The sequence below is a fragment of the Panicum virgatum genome, chromosome 7N (assembly GCF_016808335.1).
Source record: "Panicum virgatum strain AP13 chromosome 7N, P.virgatum_v5, whole genome shotgun sequence".
NCBI classification, from domain to species: domain Eukaryota; kingdom Viridiplantae; phylum Streptophyta; class Magnoliopsida; order Poales; family Poaceae; genus Panicum; species Panicum virgatum.
The window spans coordinates 19,914,379-19,935,202 of NC_053151.1; the positions used below are offsets into that span (position 1 = coordinate 19,914,379).

General features: G+C 47.0%; 1 protein-coding gene across 6 annotated transcripts in view; it reads right to left on the minus strand.

Annotated features, from left to right (window-relative positions):
* LOC120681644 overlaps positions 1-18,202 on the minus strand; it is a 29,582-nt gene extending 11,380 nt beyond the window's left edge. For 2 of the 6 annotated variants that reach the window (XR_005677984.1, XR_005677982.1), the window contains exons 1-2: positions 17,895-18,201; positions 14,344-15,973 (exon numbers count right to left, since the gene is read on the minus strand). Coding sequence is in view for 1 of the 6 variants with exons in the window: in XM_039963235.1 (XP_039819169.1) it covers positions 14,664-15,848 (1,185 nt within the window). In the remaining 5 variants the exon portion in view is untranslated. Of the gene's footprint in view, positions 1-7,446; positions 7,706-7,818; positions 7,930-14,022; positions 15,974-17,894 lie in introns of those variants that run through there. The other 4 variants (XR_005677981.1, XR_005677980.1, XR_005677983.1 and 1 more) reach the window with 4 other exon arrangements.
* Between the last annotated feature and the right edge of the window lie 2,622 nt (positions 18,203-20,824).

Sequence of the window (20,824 nt, forward strand, 5' to 3'; positions counted from 1 at the left end):
TCGATTTTGATCTCCTCATAGGCTACCCACTAGAAAACCTTTATCATGCATCACTAGGGAGCCTTTATGAAAATTTTGGAAATTTGACTTTAGAAAATCCTTTGGCAAAGCCTTGTCCCAAGTAGAACCCGCTCGAGAAAATAATGCATGAGCAAACCTCATCATCCTCGATCGAGTTCAAGCCTCGTCCCATTAGTCCACATTTTGTTGTACTCGATCATGATCGAGATACAACCACGATCTTCCACGTCGAACCTCTTGGGAGAGAAAACCATCGGGCTAGGGAATCTGGTGAGGCACTGACCTTGGAGTCAAAAGGAAAGGACTTTGTAGATAAGCATGGCAGCTTCATCCTTGAATCACCATCTCTATGCTCATATAACACCCTTCCAGAGTCGGCCACTCTTTGCTTCACGAATGCTTTCGCGAGCTGCAACCGTCTTAAGGCTCTCTCTAACAAAACGCTTAAAGGATGATTGTAGACGCCTATGTTTATCATAAGCATTGTACATTTTGTGGATGCACTATCGCACTAACCTTGCAGCTTTAGCACAATTGACAAATGGTGGTAATGGTGGGGACTACATCACCACTAATAGCTTTAGGTTGAAGTTCCCATGGTCAAGCTTATGACCATAAACAAAGCACTATCGGGAGATAACCCGATTATCAAAACAAAACCTTCTCTTCAAAAAGTAAATAAATAATAAGAGCAAGTACATGTTTTTCGGATAGTATGCACCTTCGGGTATTCTTGGCTGTAACCATTGCAGGTTAAGATTAAGAAGGACATGGGACATATGATGTCTGAGAACATGGGAGCGCCGTCAACAACCTGGTACTTTTGCGATGGAGTACAATCTGAAGAAGGAACCAACACCGCACACTTGATTTTGTGTCGTAAGATACAAAGGTCCAAGTGTGGGGGAGATTGGCAAGCACCTCACAATAAGATCCATCCGTATCAAGGTTTGTGTTGGCTTGTATTTCAAGAGAGAGAGAGAGAAAAAAAAGAGGAGAAAAAATGATGAAACAAAATAGAGAAAAGGAAGAATAAAAAAAGAGAGTGTAAAAAGAAAAGAAAAGAAAAAAAGAAGATAGATGAAAAAAAGATAAAGTAAGCAAAGAAGGGAGTGAGCATGAGCCATCAAGATCTACACAAGTCAAAATGCCGCCATGTGTGCATGCCTTCAAGCTATGGCCTTACACTTCAGCAGAAAAATATTCTGCCGCCTGGCTTAACCCAACCTTGCCCTCACGCACGCTTGCAAAGCTTAGCCATAGTCCTTATCCACTTCTAGCTTTGCAAAGCGCCACTCTAGCAGCTGAGCTCACACACCAGAGGAATGCTCCTCTTCTAGTCCGAGGCTTTGTCACTCCACTCCATTTGGCACCCGCTCACACACACAAAAGAAGATGTATTTTGTGCCTCCACTCCTTGTGCCAATGGAGCATGCCACCAAGGCCCGGGGTTCCTGCACACTAGTCGTGTGTGTAACCTAGCCTTGTTGTCACCTGAGTCAGCATGGTCTATATGTCCTCTACTTCAGCTCGCATCAAAAATGGAGGAGTCAACGACAACCAAGCATGACCCGGTCACTGCTGCAACAATGGCATGAGATCCATCCTACATGCAGGTGGTAAGTGTACTCAGGTATGCAATCCCGAGTTCACCACTAGTTCACTCATATTTACCTCAGTATGATTATAGCTTGATCTTACAAATGCATGCAACCTTTGACTATTTTTTGGTATGCTCTGGCTTAAGCCTTGTGCTTAGGATCTTTAATCAAATGAGACTTGTGTCGAATTTGATTAATGAACCATCTGAGTTCATACTTTCATAGGCATTGGATGTATATTCTTTTGCGGACTAATCCCTGCAGGGAAGACTTAAAATAAATGGGTAACTCAAGCTAAACTGGAGGTAAATCAAGGCACGAGACAGTTCAAAAACAAATCCTTGCACAACGTACAAAGGAGGCATGAATCACCTTTCAAGGTGCACTGAGTATACTGTCAAAATTTCCCTTTTATGTTCATGCAATTTATCTCGGCCTGGTTTGAGTTTGTAGAAATAAATAAATGAATCAAAATGTGGTGAACAAAATAAATACACTTTGAAAAAAATCTCTCTTAAAAAATTATATATTTATAAATGGCAAGCAGTCTGGGATCCATGCTTTTTTGAACTTTCGAATTTGATCTTCCATAAGCATGGATGTGAACAACTAATCTCAAGGCAAATGATAGAATCCATTCAAAATTCTATAAATACACGTCGAGTATTTGTTGTCCACTAATCTTTTGCAGGGAATAAAAATAAAACGACCAAGGAGCATCATGCAACAACGAAACACTCATACAACACTCCCTAGTTCCATGGAGGACAGAAGCACGAGGGACTAAGCAGAACAAAATGCAAAGCTTTGCTTCACGAAGCTTAGCTATTGCATTATCGTTCATGCTTGGTGAATTCTGTCAAGTAAGTAATCCCACAACTCGTGCATCCTCATATCATGTTTCCACCCTGCTAAGTTACCCCTCATGCCTTTGCCATGAAAAAAATATGTGAGTAATAAAATAAAAAAATAGAAATAAAATAAAATAAATTTAGGCATTTCAATAAAATGTTGACTCCCCGGTGATTCAAAACCGGCAAAGTCCCTGCATGTTTCCACTTTGTTTTTCTTTTGAATAAAAGCAGATATAGGAATAAGTGTGGGGGAGATTTTTCAAAGACACCAATTGCAAACTCATTTGAGATCTCTCCCCAACATGTTGCACAACATCGAAGGTCTAGTACGCTGAACAACAGGACAGATGGGATCCAGAGAAGGATGGCCAAACCTTTGGTTTGACCAAACTAACTCTGATTTCCCTCAGTTCCCTCTTCTTCCTCTTCAAACGATAGTTAGTGCAAACACACTCTTCATACTCCCTAAAATCTTTGAGTTTAATTGAGTTTAATGCTAATCACTAAACCTGAACTCAATAATCCTTGGCAATCACCTTATGCACTCCATGCGTTTCCATGAACAAATTTGCATACTCTTTATTCCTTGCATTCTCTAGTCCTTGTGAACAAATTATATTCATAGGGACCCCATGCTCTCTAAGTAATTGATTAATCTGATATGATTAAGATGAATGGAACCATGCTCTTCTTTGCAAAGAACTTGGGATTTCCTTTTCAAAAAAATGCAATAGCTTGCCTCCTCAAATTAATATAAATTCCTACCAGAGCCAAAGTTCGTTCTTCATGTTCAAACCTTGCAAATGTTGTTTGACTTTGCTTTGAGTTTTGTCAAATTCTTTGACCCTTGTTAGAACCTTGATCAAGATCACGTACACTCCACAAATACATGCCGGTTTTCACATTGGAAGTCGCGCAAAACATGTCATCCATACAAAATAAACTCCATGTCATGACATGTCTCTCTCAAAAACCATCATCAAAGATATGGGCTATGCAAAAAGAAATAAGGAACATGCTCGAGAAAGCATGATAAGAGAAAGATGCATACCGAAAGAAGGTATGCCACATGCTCACAAGGCATGTCGAAATAAAAGATGCATACCTAAAGAAGGTATGCCACATGCTCTTAGGGCATGTAAAAAAAAGAAAAGATAGCCCATATCTTGAAAGAAAAAGAAAAGGAGAGATGTGGTTCATGACAAGGAGCTTCATCCATCATATACTAAAAACATCCACACATTCGCACATCTTGATCAAGGTGTATGACTTGTTTCTACTTGGATCTTGTTTTTAACTTAACAAAATAAGCAAAGCAAACATGCCGCTTCATTCCTACCCAGAGCTCCAGATAAAGCCTGACTAGTTGGTAAGAGTAAAGACGACAATAACTTTGCCTTGGTGAGGTTATACACAATTAAAAAGAGTGACTTGAGAGAATAATTTGAGGTGCAAAGCTATCTCTTTTATTTCAAAATACAAAAAAACCCAAGTTTCCAAGTAAGAAGGGCTAGGAACCTAAAATCTGCATTATTCCATTCTTCAATTACCCAAGAAAGCATGGTAGCCACTCAAAAAGTTTCACAAGGGTTGAAAGAAGTTTGGAATAACTTGTATGCACAGTCCTTAAGTGCTAAAATTAACCGTCAACTCCTGCAGCATTTCGGAACTTTTCAGCACCAAACTTAGATATAGGGCTTATAGCTAACCAATTCCATGAGTTTTGGTGAATTATGATCTGCAGGCACCCATAGCTGCATTCCGGGCATAAACACAAGTGAACACACAAAGAAATGCACAGATGATCCAATCCTGCATTTCACTTACAAGAAGGGCCCACAAACCATAGAAAACAGGCGCGCTAAGGCACATGCACCCAAGGGATAAAACCAGGACCCACCTGTCAGCCAGCCAGAGGAAGGAGGGCTTGGGGGAGTGCCATCTGGGCTCGGCCGACCCTAGGGTCGCTCGAACCTAGACGAGCTCCCGTCCAGGTGCAGTTTGGCGAGAGATTTGATCTTATCCTATAGAAGTCGGTGCCCATGTGCTTCCATATTAGTTTGGCGGGAAACTGACCTCCTTGGGCTATAAAAGGGTCCTCCCTCACCCCCTCATAGAATCCATTTATTCAAGGAAGAAGTAGAGTAGGGAGGCTCCACCACTTGTATCCTTAGCTTAGGGAGTGTGTGAAGGTGAGAGTGCGGAAAAGAGTAGGACATGTCGGTGTCTCTTTGGCTTTGTACCTCGACGGATCCGGTTCGTCTAATCGATGAGCTCTCAATAAAGTTATTCTTTTGTTTTCATTCGTTTAGGGGATCATCATCTGTTCTAGTAGTGGATACTCTAGTAGAGGGCCCCTGATAAAGATGGGTGAACCCTGATCGCCGCTAGAGTATTAATTGAAGGATTAGATGTGGTGTCTAGGCTTTAGATTACCTTTGTTTGCTCTAAGCTCCACAGTGTGACTGGGGTAGACGGCAGGTGGTGACAACCCTGTCCATCCGGCATAACAGCTGTGTTGTGTTTAGTGCACTCCCCGACGTTCGGGTTTGGCAGTAGAGTAATAGCCGGTGGTCCTTGGCAGACCAGGGTCAGACTGGTGCTCGAAGTAGACGAGTGAAAGCACGAGTTTATCTTTCCTTGAGCCTATCTTTTAGATTAGAACCACACTACCCTAAGGCCTTTCTACATCTTATCTTCCAAGTGTAATATAGTTAGAAGATAATTACACCCCCGTTCCTCGTGGAAAATATGATACCCTTAATACTCCCGGGTGAAGTGCTACAATGGTATTTCCGCGCGCTTGCGGACTTTCCTATGAGATTCAACAAGCTCCTGGAGTGCGTTCTGGTAGAGGAGATTCAAAGTTTCCAACGTAAAACCAGTAACTTTTCCACTTGACCCCTTTACCTGAGGAGCGGTAGGAAAGGTACTCGCTTTTGTTTTCCGGACAGAGCACCAGTTCAGCACTGCCCACTTCAGCGGGCTTGCTGGCGCTTGGAATTGGGTGAAGGAAAAAGAAGTGCTGGAAAAGATGGAAATGTGGCTTGACGCCAAGGAAAGCCTCACACAAATGTGTGAAGATGGAAAGGTGAAGAATAGATTGAGGGTTCAGATGATGCAATTGGATCCCCCAAATTCGCAGAAGAGATTGAAGGAAATCCAAAACAGGAATAGCAAGACTGCGCTCCACAAAATCGCGAAAAATAACGATTTCATGGGTACCTTCGTATGGGCGGTCCTCTCCCTTTGCTTCACGCCACTGGATGATAGACCGACTCTGCAGGATCTTCATGTTCTCTAGTTCCAGCACATCAGAGACCGACATCTTGCATTTCTTCTAGCCCTTGGCAAGATTGGCAACTTCTTCAACTTGAGCTTTTCCTTGGGCTTCCCGGGAGCCATCCTGGACGTCATGAGCGGATCTTCCAAATGACGCTCGGGGGCTATAGGAGGGGCTCCGGGAAGCGGAAAGCAGAGGAGTGAGAGGAGGGCAGTTTCAAATCTGAAAAGTGACGGCGGCCAGAAGTGAAAAGGGTAAAACCCTAAGGGGTCACCGTACAGTTAAATAACCTTACGGGTGGCAATCTAGTAATTTTTTGAAGGTTGAAAGACATCCTCTGTTTTAAACCAATTCTGAGTGGTTCATGGCTACCATTAGAATAAGTTTTGTTTGCCACGAGTTTTAGATCCTCAAATCTAAATGTGGGATTTACATTCAAGGCTCGAGGGCTGCGGGATATGTGGCATCAGCAGTTTATTTTTCATTTTTTTAGAAAATAAAGGAAGAAAAAGACTGAAGTGACCCTCAGCCTGATTCTACGACTCAACCTAAGGCTCGGGGGCTATTCCATATGGAGCGCAAGTACTTCGCGCACCATATATGATCAAAATTTCGAGGCTTGAGCACCTCACAGCCTCGAAGCAACCAGAAGTACTTATAAGACTACTCGAAGTATTCAAAGTAAGGCCCAGAAGCAACCAGATGGATGTTCTGACTGCTTGAAGTACTCGAAGTTGCCTCTACAAGTATTCGATGCCTGCAGGACTCGACTATGAAGAGCTCGAGGGTTTGTCAGACCCACGGCAGCGAGACTGCTCATAAACATAGAATGCTCTAGAGTAAGGGATAGCTCATGGATGTACCTTACCTCTTTTGTAATTACTCGAATAGGCGTAGAACTAGCTGTAGTACAAGACAACTACCCGAGCAGGATGTATTTGGACTCCAACAGAACTCGGCTAGGACTTTCATGTAACCCTGTCCCCCCAGAGTATATAAGGGCGCGCAGGACCCCTCAAAACAGAGACAACCATAACAACACCCAAGGCAATACAAGCAACCACACTGGACGTAGGGTATTACCCACCTCGCGGTCCGAACCTGTCTAAATCATTGTCCTTGCACCATCGAATTCCAGAACTAGTCGATCCCTTGCCTACAATCCTACTGCTAATGGTATCCTTGAACAGGTTTGGCGGCTAAAAACCGACAATCAGTGATACAAATATGCAAGTAAGGTTTATAGTTTTCCTTTATTATTGAGTATAGAGTAAGGTTTATAGTTTTATTTTATTATTGAGTATAGTTGGCGGCCATATTTTGCACTAATGGACCGTAAAAAACTCCCTCAAGCTAGCTCTTTGCTCATCTTGAGAAAAGTTTCAGACATAGGTTGTTGATTAAGAATCGCTACAATATTGCATTCCTGACTTATGCCCAAGGCGCAATGAAATGATCTTACCATGATTTTGAATAAGCTGGTCTTGTTTTTTTTTCCTTTCACCTTACTCCTGTGGGGCTTTTTAGCATTACCGTATCTTTAGCAGTTGAGGATTAGAACGATCTTGCAAAATACCATTTTCTCACCCCTTTGTTCGACCATCATTTCGGAGATTTTATAAGTTTTTTTTTGAAAAGAAATGTGAAGTTTCTTGAATGATCTCTCGGATCGCTTAAATGTGTATCATTTCTCATGAAAGCCTTTTATTATGCCTTTCTCACCAAAATCTTGAATTTTCTGTCATGAGATGACAAGCCTACCATTTTTTTTTGCCAACACTCTGGCAAACAATGTGAAGAAACAGCCACCCAGCTTTTATTTCGCACTATCCTATGGTCGTATCACTTGCAGAGGTATCTGCAGGCTGCAGATGAGTTGGGCTCTCACTCCTGGAGACAAGACAACCATTTACAAATTGCCATCATCAGCATGGCTGCATCTCTATCTGCATCAAAGAGATCGAAAAGTTCCTCAGAATGATCGTGGCTATAGTGTAACTCGTAAGACACTGCCTAATGTTTGCTCAGCAGGAAGCAACGGTGCCATATTAAGATTTACCTTTTAACCTGGAGTCCTGGATAGTCATCAAACCATCCAGAGCGCGAGCCCTATCACATTGTGTTAAGATCTCAATATGTATTATATCATGCCAGAAATCCAGTGACAACTCTGCATTTTTTATTTGCAGATGTTGTCAACGCATGTGCAATGGGATAACTACCAGATAGAGGCCAGACAACATGCTTGAATGATTTTGGTTATTGTAAGGGAAACATATATTGGCTGAAAGAATTTTAATAAGACCAACTCCTTGTTGAATCATTCATAATGGGCATGAAACTTTTCTGTTTAGGGATGAGCCAACCTCACATGTGAGAAACAATTTCTAGACTTAAGAAACATAATCCTTATACATAGAATATATCAGAAAAGAAACCTTCCAAACTAACATCAGAACTAACTTATATTTAGTTTTCAACTCACAATGTGATGTGGCTCTTCACTCTTGCACAAACAATGTGGGTACTATAATGAATACTTGTGTAGACTTTACTGCAATCGTAACACATGACAATATTTGCCCCCTAATCCATAAACCAATTAATAACATTTGACAGCATGCACATTGCACCACAAATGTGTTAGGATTGAAGATCCTAGATTGCATTGATAAATTGGGGTTTTCATTGACATTTTTACAGGAAAGTGACAAATGTACAAATAATACAAATAATTTAGTTCACAGCTTTTCAGTAAATAGAGACCTCACATATAGAGTTTATTATTGTTTTACTTATTTTAGCTATTCAAACCTATTTTCAAGTGGATCCCTCCTATTCCACAGAAATTTTCACCCTTTCCTCATTTGATTCCAGTATATTAACAGCTTCTACATCCTTAAAAGGTGTTCATTAGTTTGATTATTTTATGATACGTAAAGAAGAAACATGATCCCTTAACCATATGACCAACCTCCTCGAAACTACCAAAAAAAAAATCACTGACACGACTTCGATGGAACTTCTAGGAAACTTGGATAAAATCTATTGGAAGAAACACCTTTCTGAAATTCGTGCTGGCTGATATCCGTTTTTGATAGGATCCTGTTGGTCAGCAGTGCTCCTAAAGAATAATGGCCACTTAGGGACATCTTGGCCTTAGTAAGGAATAAATCCACATGCCAACGGCAAATGATACAAGACACATGCCAGCATGACTACAACATATGGCACCTGAGAGAAAGAAGAAAGTATACATGTGAAAGAGAGAATAAGAGAGAATAATGGCTTGTATTACTTCAAACCCTAGAAGGGTGAGATATATAGGTCTTATACATGGGACTCTAGATAGGCCTCTATACATGGGCTCAATATACTCCAACACCCCCCGTAGTCTGAACTACCGGCGCAGAGGTGTTCAAGACTGGACAACAAGAAAGCTAACACCCCCCGCAGTCTGAACAACCGACGCAGCGGTGTTCAAGACTGGACAAGATGAGAGTACAAGTAGAGCACAAAAAGGGCTAATACCCCCCCGCAGCCACAACTAGCCACCGGCTACGTTGAGGCTGGATCGAAACTCCGAGAAGGTCGACGAGGGCAGTCCCTTCGTGAAGATGTCAGCAAACTGGGAGGTAGTCGGGACATAGAGTACCCGAACATCGCCGATGGCGACTCTGTCGCGCACGAAGTGTAGGTCGATCTCCACGTGCTTCGTCCGCTGATGCTGGACGGGGTTGGTGGAGAGATACACGGCGCTGACGTTGTTGCAGTAGACGAGAGTGCTCTTGGCGAGCGGGCTGTGGAGCTCCGCCAAGAGCTGTCGTAGCCAGGACGCCTCCGCCACGCCGTTAGCGACAGCCCGGTACTCCGCCTCGGCACTGGAGCGGGAGACAACCGGCTGCCGATTGGACGACCAGGAGACCAGGTTGCCGCCCAGGAAGACGGCGTAGCCGGAAGTGGAGCGACGAGTGTCCGGGCAGTCAGCCCAGTCAGCGTTAGTGTAGACCACCAGCTCAGCAGAGGACGAGCGGTGAAGTACCAGGCCGAGGTCCACAGTGCCACGGACGTACCGGAGGAGACGCTTCAGCGCAGCAAGGTGTGACTCTCGGGGATCATGCATATAGAGACAGACCTGCTGGACAGCGTAGGTGAGGTCCGGCCTGGTGAAGGTGAGGTACTGCAAAGCACCGGCCAGACTCCGGTAGGCAGTAGGATCAGCCACCGGATCACCCAGATCAGCAGACAACTTCGCCTGAGTGTCGACAGGAGTGGAGCAGGGCTTGCAATCAGTCATCCCAGCTCGCTCCAGAATATCAATTGCGTACTGCCGCTGGTGAAGAAGAAGACCAGATGGGCGAGGCTCAACAGTGACGCCCAAGAAGTGATGGAGCTGACCAAAATCCTTCATAGCAAACTCCTGCTGCAGAGAGGAGATGACACTCTGAATTAGCTGCTGACTGGAGGCTGTGAGCACAATGTCATCGACATAGAGCAGTAGATATGCAGTCTCATCCTGCTGGCTGAGAGCAGTATACAGTCTCTGAGAGAGTGCCGTGAAGAAATACATTCTTCACGTCCAGCTGGTGCACAGGCCAGGAGCGCGAGAGCGCAAGCGAGAGGACCGTGCGCACCGTAGCGGGCTTCACCACTGGGCTGAAAGTCTCGTCATAGTCCACACCAGGTCGCTGAGTGAACCCCCGGAGAACCCAGCGAGCCATGTAGCGCTCCAGTGTGCCATCAGCCCGACGCTTATGCGTCCAGATCCACTTGCTAGTCACCACATTGCAACTAGACGGACGTGGCATGAGGTCCCACGTCAAGTTGGCAAGAAGAGCCGCGTACTCCTCTTCCATCGCGCGACACCAGTGAGGATCCGCCAAGGCGTCGCGGACAGAGGTGGGTATCGGAGAGACCCGCGGCTCTCCCTCGGTGGCGGAGAGAGTCGCGGCCGGAGACGCCATCCGCCGAGTCACCATGGGATGAGTATGCCGAGGATCCCGATGGATGACTGGCGGATGGTACCACGCCGGCATGGCTCGAGAGGGAGCCGGAGGAGGAAGCGGCGGCGACGGCTCCGGTGTAGGCGTCGCAGGAGCCTCCGGAGCAAGAGGCGGCGCCAGTGCCGGCGCCAAACGACGCAGGTACACCTGAACCGGCTGAGCGTACCGCTGCGGCACCGGTGTCGGCGCCGAACGTCGCCGGTATACCTGCACCGGCTAAGCCGTTATACCTGCACTGGCTGAGCGTACCGTGCAGGTGCAGGGGAAGGCACCGGGGCCGCGCGTGGCGCAGCAGGAGACACCGGTGCCGCGCGTGGCGCAGCAGGAGACACCGGGTCCGTGCGCGGCTCAATCGGAGGTTCGGGGGCCGCGTGTGGCGCTACTGCGGGCACGGGGGCCGCGCTCGGCGTAGCGGGAATCACCAGGAATGGTGTCGGTGTACCGGAAAAACCTGCAGGTAAAGGACAGAAAGGAAAAGGTGGCTGAACCACCGGGTCATTCGGAAACAGAGACTCCAGCTCGAGGTCAGGAGAAGGTGTGGAGGAGGTGGAGTAGGGGAAATCCGACTCGTCAAAGACCACGTGTCGGGAGATCAGGACGCGGTGAGAGGTGAGGTCAAAGCATCGGTACCCCTTGTGGCCAGGGGAGTAACCAAGGAACACACGAGTCGAGCGGGGCGCCAGTTTGTGAGGAGCAGTGGCGGAGGTGTTAGGGTAACACGCACACCCGAAGACCCGAAGGTGGTCGTAGCGAGGAGGGGTACGGAAAAGAGCGTGGTGTGGAGTGGGAGCAGGAGAAGCAGTGGACGGAAGACGGATGAGCAAGTAGGTGGCGGTGTGGAGGCTCTCAACCTAGAAGCGCGGGGGGCAGAGAAGCCTGGATCAGAAGGGTGCGCATGATGTTGTTCGTCGTGCGAATCATCCGCTCAGCCTTACCGTTCTGAGGAGAGGTATACGGACAAGACATACGCAACTGAACACCCTGAGAGAGGAAGAAAGAACGGGAGGCGGAGTTGTCGAACTCCCGCCCGTTGTCACACTAGACGGCCTTAACGGTGAGGCCGAACTGAGTGGACACCCAGGCAAAGAAGTGGAGGAGGGTGGGGAAGGTCTCAGACTTGGCGCGCAAAGGAAACGTCCAAGAGTAGTGCGAGAAGTCGTCGACCACCACCAGATAGTCCTTATAACCAGAAAGGCTAAGTAGAGGAAGAAAAAGATCCACATGTCACAGTGAACAAGGTCAAATGCATGCGTCGCATGCGAAGAAGAAGAAAAAGGGAGCCGAACATGACGACCGAGCTGGCACGCATGACAGAGGGGCTCAGCAAAAGCCCTAGTACCAGGAACATCGGTACTACGACTGAGCTGAGCCAGAATGTCGCGGCCATGGTGACCAAGACGGCGGTGCCAGGTGGTGGAAGACGGCGTTGCGGCAAAAGCGGCAGACCAAAACGGCCAGGGCGAAGAAGAAGGCGAGAGTGGTGCAGCGGAAGAAGAAAGGCGAAGGGTGTAAAGGGGCCCCGTGCTGTCACACCGGAGTAGCGGACGCCGGGAGGCCGAATCCTTTACAGTGTGGCCAGAAGAATCAAACTCGATGGAACAAGAATTGTCAGCTGTAAACTGACGAATGGAAAGAAGGTTATGAACCATCTGAGCAGCAACAAGGACATTGGAAAGACGAAAAGAGCCAGGAGCAAAACCCACGGCGGTGACAGGAAGGCAAGATCTGTCACCAACCATGATGGAAGAAGGACAAGAGGGGTGTGGGGATCGGACAGAAGAGAGGATATCGGCATGTGGGGTGGTGTGCAAGGAGGCACCCGAGTCTGCGATCCACTCGGTGCAGACCGGCGGCGTCCGCCCCATGGCGCTGAAGGACTGCGCCAGTGCGGCTTAGTCCCACCCCCAGGCCAGGTCGGCTGCTGGCTGGGTAGAGCGGGCGGTGTCCAGAACGGCGCGAACAGGGGAGCAGCAGCGGCGAGCATGGCTGCTGGCTGGGGCTGAGGACGAGGGCCTGCGACGACCTGGACCTGCGCGGCGTGTGTGGCGGGCGCGACAGCCTGAGCCTGCGCGGCGGACGTGACGGCGAACTACGCTACGTGCGCGGCGGCGAGGGAGGCGGCAGCCCGCGCGGCATGCGCGGTGGGCGCGACGGCCTGCGCGGCGTGCGCCCGCTCGAGATGGGCCTCGAGGTCCCCTAACTCCTCCTGCATGCGCTCGTAGGTCTTGAGGTGCGAGGCGGCACCGCGCAGCGCGTCGACTGCGGCGGGTGGGACTGGGGCGGCGCCATGCGCACGCGCGGGGGGCGCCCGTGCCACCCGCAGCGGCGGCAGTGGCCTGGAAACTGCCGGCGTCGTCCGTGGGCATCCAGACGACGTGCTGCTGGCGGAAGGCAGTGGCGGCGTACGACGCGTCCAAGGGGGGCATGCCGAACGCCGGCCAGGGAGGAGGAGAAGCGGCAGCTTCGGCGCTTCCTCCAGCAGTAGCAACCGCGGCGCGCGCGGCATCCGCGGCGCTCACGGCGACCACAAGGATGGGCCAGCGGCGGCCCAGGGGGCACCGGCCCACGGGGAGGAAGCCCAGGGGGCACCGGCCCAGGAAGGGGCGGCCCAGTAAGGGGCGGGTCATCCCCTTCTGCTGTCTCACCTGCGCAGGGGAGGGGAGGCGTCGAAGCGACGCCCGCCGCACCCCCAGCAGGCGGGATCCGCGCCGGGTAGAGGGGAGAGCGCCGCCAGGGCGACGGCCTCGACGCCCGCCGCGCCCCCAGCAGGTGGATCCGCGCTGGGCAGAGGGGTGAGCACCGCCAAGGCGATGGCCGCGCCCCCAGCAGGACCGACGGCGGCAGGCAGGGGACCCCGATGGGTCTAGGCGTACCAAGCGGCGGCGGAAGGGGCGGCAGCGCAGGCAGGGCTCGGAGCAGACGAAGGGAGGGGAGGCAAAGAAGAGAGGGGAAGGGAGGAGGAGGCCGGCGGCCGGCCGGCCATGGGCGGCGGCGGCAGCGCAGAGCCTAGGCGACAGCCATGGAGAGAAGAGGGAGGGCTGATACCATGAAAGAGAGAGAATAATGGCTTGTATTCCTCCAAACCCTAGAAGGGTGGGATATATAGGTCCTATACATGGGCCTCTATACATGGGCTCAATATACTCCAACAACATGATCGATACCGGATTACTACATTGTCTCAGAAAACAGCAGACAACTACATGGAAAATGTGTGTTAAGTACCACAACACAAAAAATGGGAAAAAATGTTAATGGCATATAGGGGCCAAGAGTCCAATATAGAAGAAACTATCTAACAAAAGGTTGTTTCCACTGTTGATCTTTCAGAAAAGAACTGTGGTATCTTAATAATTTGACACAACTACTGTCAGTTTAGTCCATGTTTCCACCAATTCTGATGAAAATATACTCATACATCAACACTAAAAGTGTTGCCAACATATGCCTGACAAATAATTCTATTTCTAGTGATATTGAAACAAAACTCAGTGCAAATAAATCATTAGGAACTGCTATATCTACGCTACAAATGTAAAAGTTGAAATGCACAAGCACATATTGGTGCGATATAAACTTACAGATCAAATCTGTGATATGGCTCCTCAAATTTGTTTGGAGTCCAGCACCATAGTTCTCTCTGAAGCACTTTGCCCATAGTGGTGAATCGGTGCATGAAATGTCATAAAATACGGCAACCAGTAGATAAGCAGAGCTTTGCTTATTCTAGAAGATTGCACTGGAGCTGAGATGGAAAACAATCAGGACACTACACAGAATTCGCTTGCCTTTTCCACCACCCATCAGTAAACTATGGCCTGACTACTACAGCCATGGAGCAAGACACATCATCAAGATCGTAGAATCATGTGACGACATGAATCCAACTCGCTCCATCCCACTAGTCATACGAATTGATTTTCTCAAGTAGTAGTGATGCATTAACCCCAAGCAAACGAGGGTTTAACTCCATCACTGCCTTTAAGTCCTGTATGGATATGGAATTTGTCTCTGAAGGTACAATGCAACCCTGCCCAGGAATATGATTTTGCAGTGATACACCATTTACTAGCTTTCGGCGCAGCTGCTGCTTCAATACCTGATTTCTTAGTTTGCCAAGTTGAGATCTTGCTGTCACTAATTCAACGCAAGATCCAATCAACTGCTTAATGAATGCATCTATACCATTATTCAACAAATTGGCACACTCTATTGACGCCCCTTCTAACCCTTCTGATTCTGCTATTTGGTCCATCCTCTTCTTCACTGACAATGTATCACATAGTTCACCAAAGTCAATACAGGTATCAGAGGTATCCTTTGAGCTCAAAGAAGCAAGGGGTAAAGGTTTTCGGGCCCCTATAATACTATCAGGGCGTAACTGAATGCCAAGTGGAGCTTGCACTGGACCATGGGATTGGTGTATAATTTCTTTCCCCAGGTTTTCACATGAAGGCAGAGCAGACCCATTGCTATGCAGAGAGTGTAAACTGAATGGTTCCTTCTCGACACACGGTCGCTTGATAAGTGTTTCCAGATGGTCACCTTTTTGAAGTTGTGTACATCCCTTCAGATCACTCAAATGATGAACACCATTCTCCTGAATAATAGTCTCATAATGATTCAGCAATGACTTCTGCGATAATGCATTTTCCCTTCTGCTTGTTAGTTTGTTCTCTTTGAAATTCTGGTTCAAAGCACCAGCATTGTCCCAGGCAGGACGAACAAATGTATGGCCAGAACTGGTGGCACCTCTGACCAACTTAGGGTCATTGATTACTGGTGGGCCACATGCCCTACTGGCATTATGTAGGATAGAACGGATGAGGTGGTTATGCAATGGGAGATTCTCACAGCCAAGTGCCACAATACACAATTTTTCGAATTCATTCTTGCTCAATCTTGAAGATAAGAACCTCTCCAGCTGCTGAAAGTACTTCCTTGCTCGTTCAGGACCAATCCTTTTAAAAATCTTGGACTTGATCTCACAAACATCAATACGAGTACTCTGTACTACTGCAGATGATGGTAATGGTTGAAAGCTTGGTGCTGCTGGTTGCCCTGACGGTGGTGTAGAGGATGGCATTTCTAAAGAAAGAGATTCCATATAAATACAGCTGAACCAAAATGTAGAAACCCACAAAAATGCCCAGTAAAAACTTTAATTTTCCAATCTGAACTCTGATATACACTGCCAAACTGGAAAAGTCACTGCAATGATCAATTATGCGATTCAGCAATAAAACCAATGTAATGTAACAACAAAATTATGGAAAAAACATGCAGCCTGTAGCCAATGGCCTACCCAAGACCAATCTCTCTCTCTCTCTCTCCAACTAATGAATACTAAAGATATATTTGCATATGGTTTGGAGATGGAATTGGAATTGAGGTATCTAGCGAGTGTGGGACAAATAACCCTCGATGGGACAAATGACTATCCATAAACCCAAAGAAGTCGTAGTGATACAAACTATTGCAATCCAATAAAGGCCAACATAGCTTGCACAGATGTAGATAGCAAGGATTTTGAGCAGAAGAATGACCAAATAAAAGAAAAAAAACAAAGATTCTACCAGTGACCTCCATAAAAAAAATCAGTAAAATATGTTTCCATCTCCTATCTAACATTGATCTAATATAGAATAAAAATGGCCTAATTGATTACTCTAAATGCATAGGTTGCCACAAACTGTTCTCCTGTGGGCCTAGGTCCTACAGTTGGCAAACTGAAAATATGCTTCACATAGTATGTCAATACTGTGCTATGACATGAAACTTTATTTCTTAACATATTGTATAGTCCACACCTCCAGCAGTATGCATCAAATCCCTACTACGTTGTACTATTTGGCAACATCTAAAGCTACTTCAGCAAAATGTGCAGGATATTAAAATCTTTGGTTGTTTATACTTTATAGGCCTTCATAAGATCTAAAACATCCACTAAACCAATGCACAATCAACCGCAGTCCTATTGACATGCTTAGAGATCAAAAGAAGGCATCGGTTGTGGCACCTTTTCAAATGATCTTCAGTTTGGACAGGCAAACAACCAAGTTCCTGAAGCATGTTCCTTACAAAATATAAATTTTTCTCTCGCAAAGACATTGTCTTTGACAAAATGAGATCAACTCCATTACTAAATACTTAAAACAGAGGGAATAAGCTTAAAACAGCCAAACAAAGATAGAATAAGAGAAACTACAGGAAAAAAGGCACTACATTTCAAAGGATTGTGATCAAAGCATCTAGACAATCAATAACATACAAAATAACTCCCACTATCGATTCCATTAAATGGCATGCCCAGATCAACTCTAAACTAGAAGGAGAGCAACACTGAAACTGAACCTAAAATAGAACAGCACATGCTTCCCAGATGTGACCAAAGCTGCCTTTATTCACACTGCACAAAATTCAAACTTGTAAGCCTAGATTTCATAACCAACTATAGATAACCAAGAACATTCCAATCCAGAACCTACAAACAAAAGGCTGGGCCATCTGCTGAAAGAGGCAAGGCTAGGTAAGTCTGATCCTACGAAATAATCAAATTTCAAAGGGTGGAATAAAAGAACCTTCCAAACACCCACCAGAAAGAAAACTAACCGCAAGCTCTAGAGTGACCAAATTTCGGACAGCACAGTGCTGAAGTTTAAAATCATATCTCCAATTCCGATGAACCCAAGCTTTGGTGATCCAATCCTAATCATCTGAATCAAAGAGACAACAAAGGCTAGGGTTTGGCACGAAATTCAAACTCCCAAGCTCGAACCCATGCACACAGAAAGGGCCCATCGACGAAACAGAGGGAAATAAAAAATCCGTATCATAATTAATAACTTCCACCGCAGCACCAAACCACGCCACGAGAACGGTACAGAGCTCAAACTCCCAAATCCCCAGCTTGGCCCCTCTGATCCAGTCTGGGCGACCCCCAATTCCGACCCAAACCGATGTTTCCGCCCCCGAATTCGAGTTCCCTTGTGCCCGAATAGTGAGGCCGACGCTGCGCCGGCGAGCTGCGCGGCCGCCATTGGCCGCTGGCTCGCCATTGCCGGCCGCGGCCCCGCTGCGCGTGGGGACGGATCGAGGCGGGGGGATTGGGTCGGAGGCGGTGAGCTCTCACCTTTGCTTCTGCTGCGCGCGCGGGCGAGGCCGAGGCGGGAGCGATCGGGCCCTGCTGCTGCTGCTGCTCCCGTCAGGCTCCACGCGCTGCTGCAGCTGTCGCGGGGCGCCGCCGAGGCGGGCTTTCGCGGGACGCTCCGCTTGCCGGGTCAGGACGGCGGGGGTTCAGGTAGTCTTCGACGGCGCCGGCGCCGGCGGCTGCAGGCCTGTTGCTGCGGCGGCGGCGGCGGAGGAGGTGGTGGTGGTGCGAGGTTGCTGGCAGCTGTTGGGTTGGGCTTGGTGTTGTTGCCGCGGCTGTTCTCCGTTCCGTCTCGGTCTCGATGTTGTTGTACTTGTTCGCTAATTTATGTCCACAAGTAACAAGTTAGCCCGTGTTTGGTTGCGTAATTCCAAATTTCAAATTTTTTTCCGGCACCTGCATGGAGATTTAAATCTAGACGAAATAAAAAACGTATTGCGACTGCTATCTGTAAATGCCGAGACGAATCTAACGAACCTAATTAGGCTATAATTAGATGCTAAATTGCTACAGTAATGCTACAGTAAATAACCTCTAACGACAGATTAATTAGTCTCATTAGATTCGTCTCGCGATTTACAGACCAGTTCTGTAATTATTTTTATGATTAGTCAATATTTAGTACTTCAAATGTAGAAAGATGCCTTTTCAAAATTTTTACAGACTGCAACCAAACGGAGTCTTAATGTAGACATCTCCAATCCACATGATCCAAACTCCAAAGAAAGTGCCGCAAGACCAATCAGTTCTGTCGCACTTACGCCGATGCAGAAAATGTATGTGTTTAGGTAACTTTGCATTTTGTGTTTTTATGTTTTTTAAGAGAATCTTCAATATTTGAAGTATTGAATGTAGACTAATTACAGATCTTGTCTGTAAACTACGAGACAAATCTAATAATCATAATTAGAGAATCATTAGAGCATGTTTACTGATAGAGCCGGAGTGCCCGATTTTTCGGTGAGTGGGGATAAATTCGACTTGGCGGAAGATGACCCTCACGATCCGACTACGACGAGCGAACCCGAAGCGCCAATGCAATCGCTGAACCAACTCCCTATGGTTACCGACCTTGTTGATGCAAGATCAGCCTGATCACGAAGATCGTTTCCTGTCCGCAATCGAAGAACGAACAAGAAAAGGATGCGAGCAATCTGATTATCTCTCGAAGGTGGAGTTCTGAATACACGAGGACAACGCTGATTTGCGCGTGTTCAAGAGTAGCTAAAGTTAGATGTAAAACAAAACTCGAGTCTGAATTGAAAAGAAACATCTCTCTAAATAGAGGGAGAGGGGGCGCAGCCCCTAGGGAAGGGCGGACAGGAGATGGGGGCGCCGCCCCTGGTGTCCAGGGCAAAGGGGGAGGGCGCAGCCCTAGGCGCCCACACAAGGGCCTCTGTTGGGCTAGCTTCTATTCTTCTGGGCCTTCATTCTTCAGTAGCATGACGAAGTTCAGTTCTCTTGCACGGGCCCGAGTGATTGGCCCAGAAGGTGGCGCCTGGGGGTGGAGGTGCATCTGGAGACGCTGGAGAAGATGCTGCTGGTGTAGACGTACTCGTGGTGTCCTCATCATTTACTGTAGTATTATTGTAACAATTTAATGTCTAGTCACGTCTTAATTAGGCTCATTAGATTCGTCTCGCGATTTACGGTCCATTCACTACTACAGATTCAGTTTTTTGTCCCGGTTCCAAACTGGCTTTTGTCCCAGTTTTGGTTTTGCCCCGGGTGGCAGAACCGGGACAAAAGATGCCTGACGTTAAAATTTTTTTTGCACACCACGGGATTCGATCCCAAGACCTCTTGCCTAGCGCATGGTTTCCTTGCCAACTCACCTAAGTAGTACACGTGACTCAGTATAGAATAACTTCCTTTTGAACTATCACGTGGAGGGGCCCTTTGTCCGGGTTGGTAACACCAACCGGGACAAAAGGGTCACCCTTTAGTCTGGGTTGGTGTTACCATCCGGGATAAAGGGGTTGGACCTTTAGTCCGGGTTAGTGTTACCACCCGGGATAAAAGGGTTGGGCCTTTTGTCCCGGGTGGAGCCACCAACCGGGACAAAAGGGCCTTTTGTTCCGGTTGGTGGCTCCACTCGGGACAAAAAGCCCATATCCCCCTGTTGGCCCGGCTAGCCGTTGGACCCGGGACAAAAGCCACCTTTTGTCCCGGGCCCAAAGGTAACCGGGACAAATGGCTTGGAACAAAGGCCTTTTCTGTAGTAGTGATTTTTATAATGCGGTTTATTTTTCGACTACATTTAGTACACCATGTAAGCGATTTACAAAAATTTTACATTTTGGGTGTAAAGATCTAAAAGGGTGTAAAGATCTAAAAGCGGCCATAATATCCAAACAAGTTCTGCATAATCATATCGCGTCAATAGCACTGCATTCATAAGACTGAAATGTTTGGCCGAGGGAACGCGAAGGAATTTGAGACCATATTCACACATTTTTAGGTTATGCTACATAACCCAAATAACATATGCATCATAGGAGACTCACAAGTAACTGAAGAGTTATGGAAGTAAGATTTCAGAAAGTATTCACTCCGTTATTTAAATTTTAGGTCATCTTATATTCTCTAGATACGCGGATTTTTGTATTCTCTTAAATATGCACTACTTCTGAATGAATATAATTCGAAACGGAGACGTTAGTGGTTAGAAAGGTAAACAGGTCGCCGTATCTCATGAATTATGTGCTAAGTACCCTAGACACATACATGTCCTCTTCAGGTCCCTTTGAGCTTTATTTAGATAAAGAAACTAAAATATTACAACAAATTAACCATAAACAGGATCTTAGTTTAGCATAATCATGATTCAACCACACGATGGTGTGGTAGACTAGGGCTAGTGGGGAGTACTCTAGCGACTTAGGCTGCACCATCTGGAGCGTAGCGGCCTA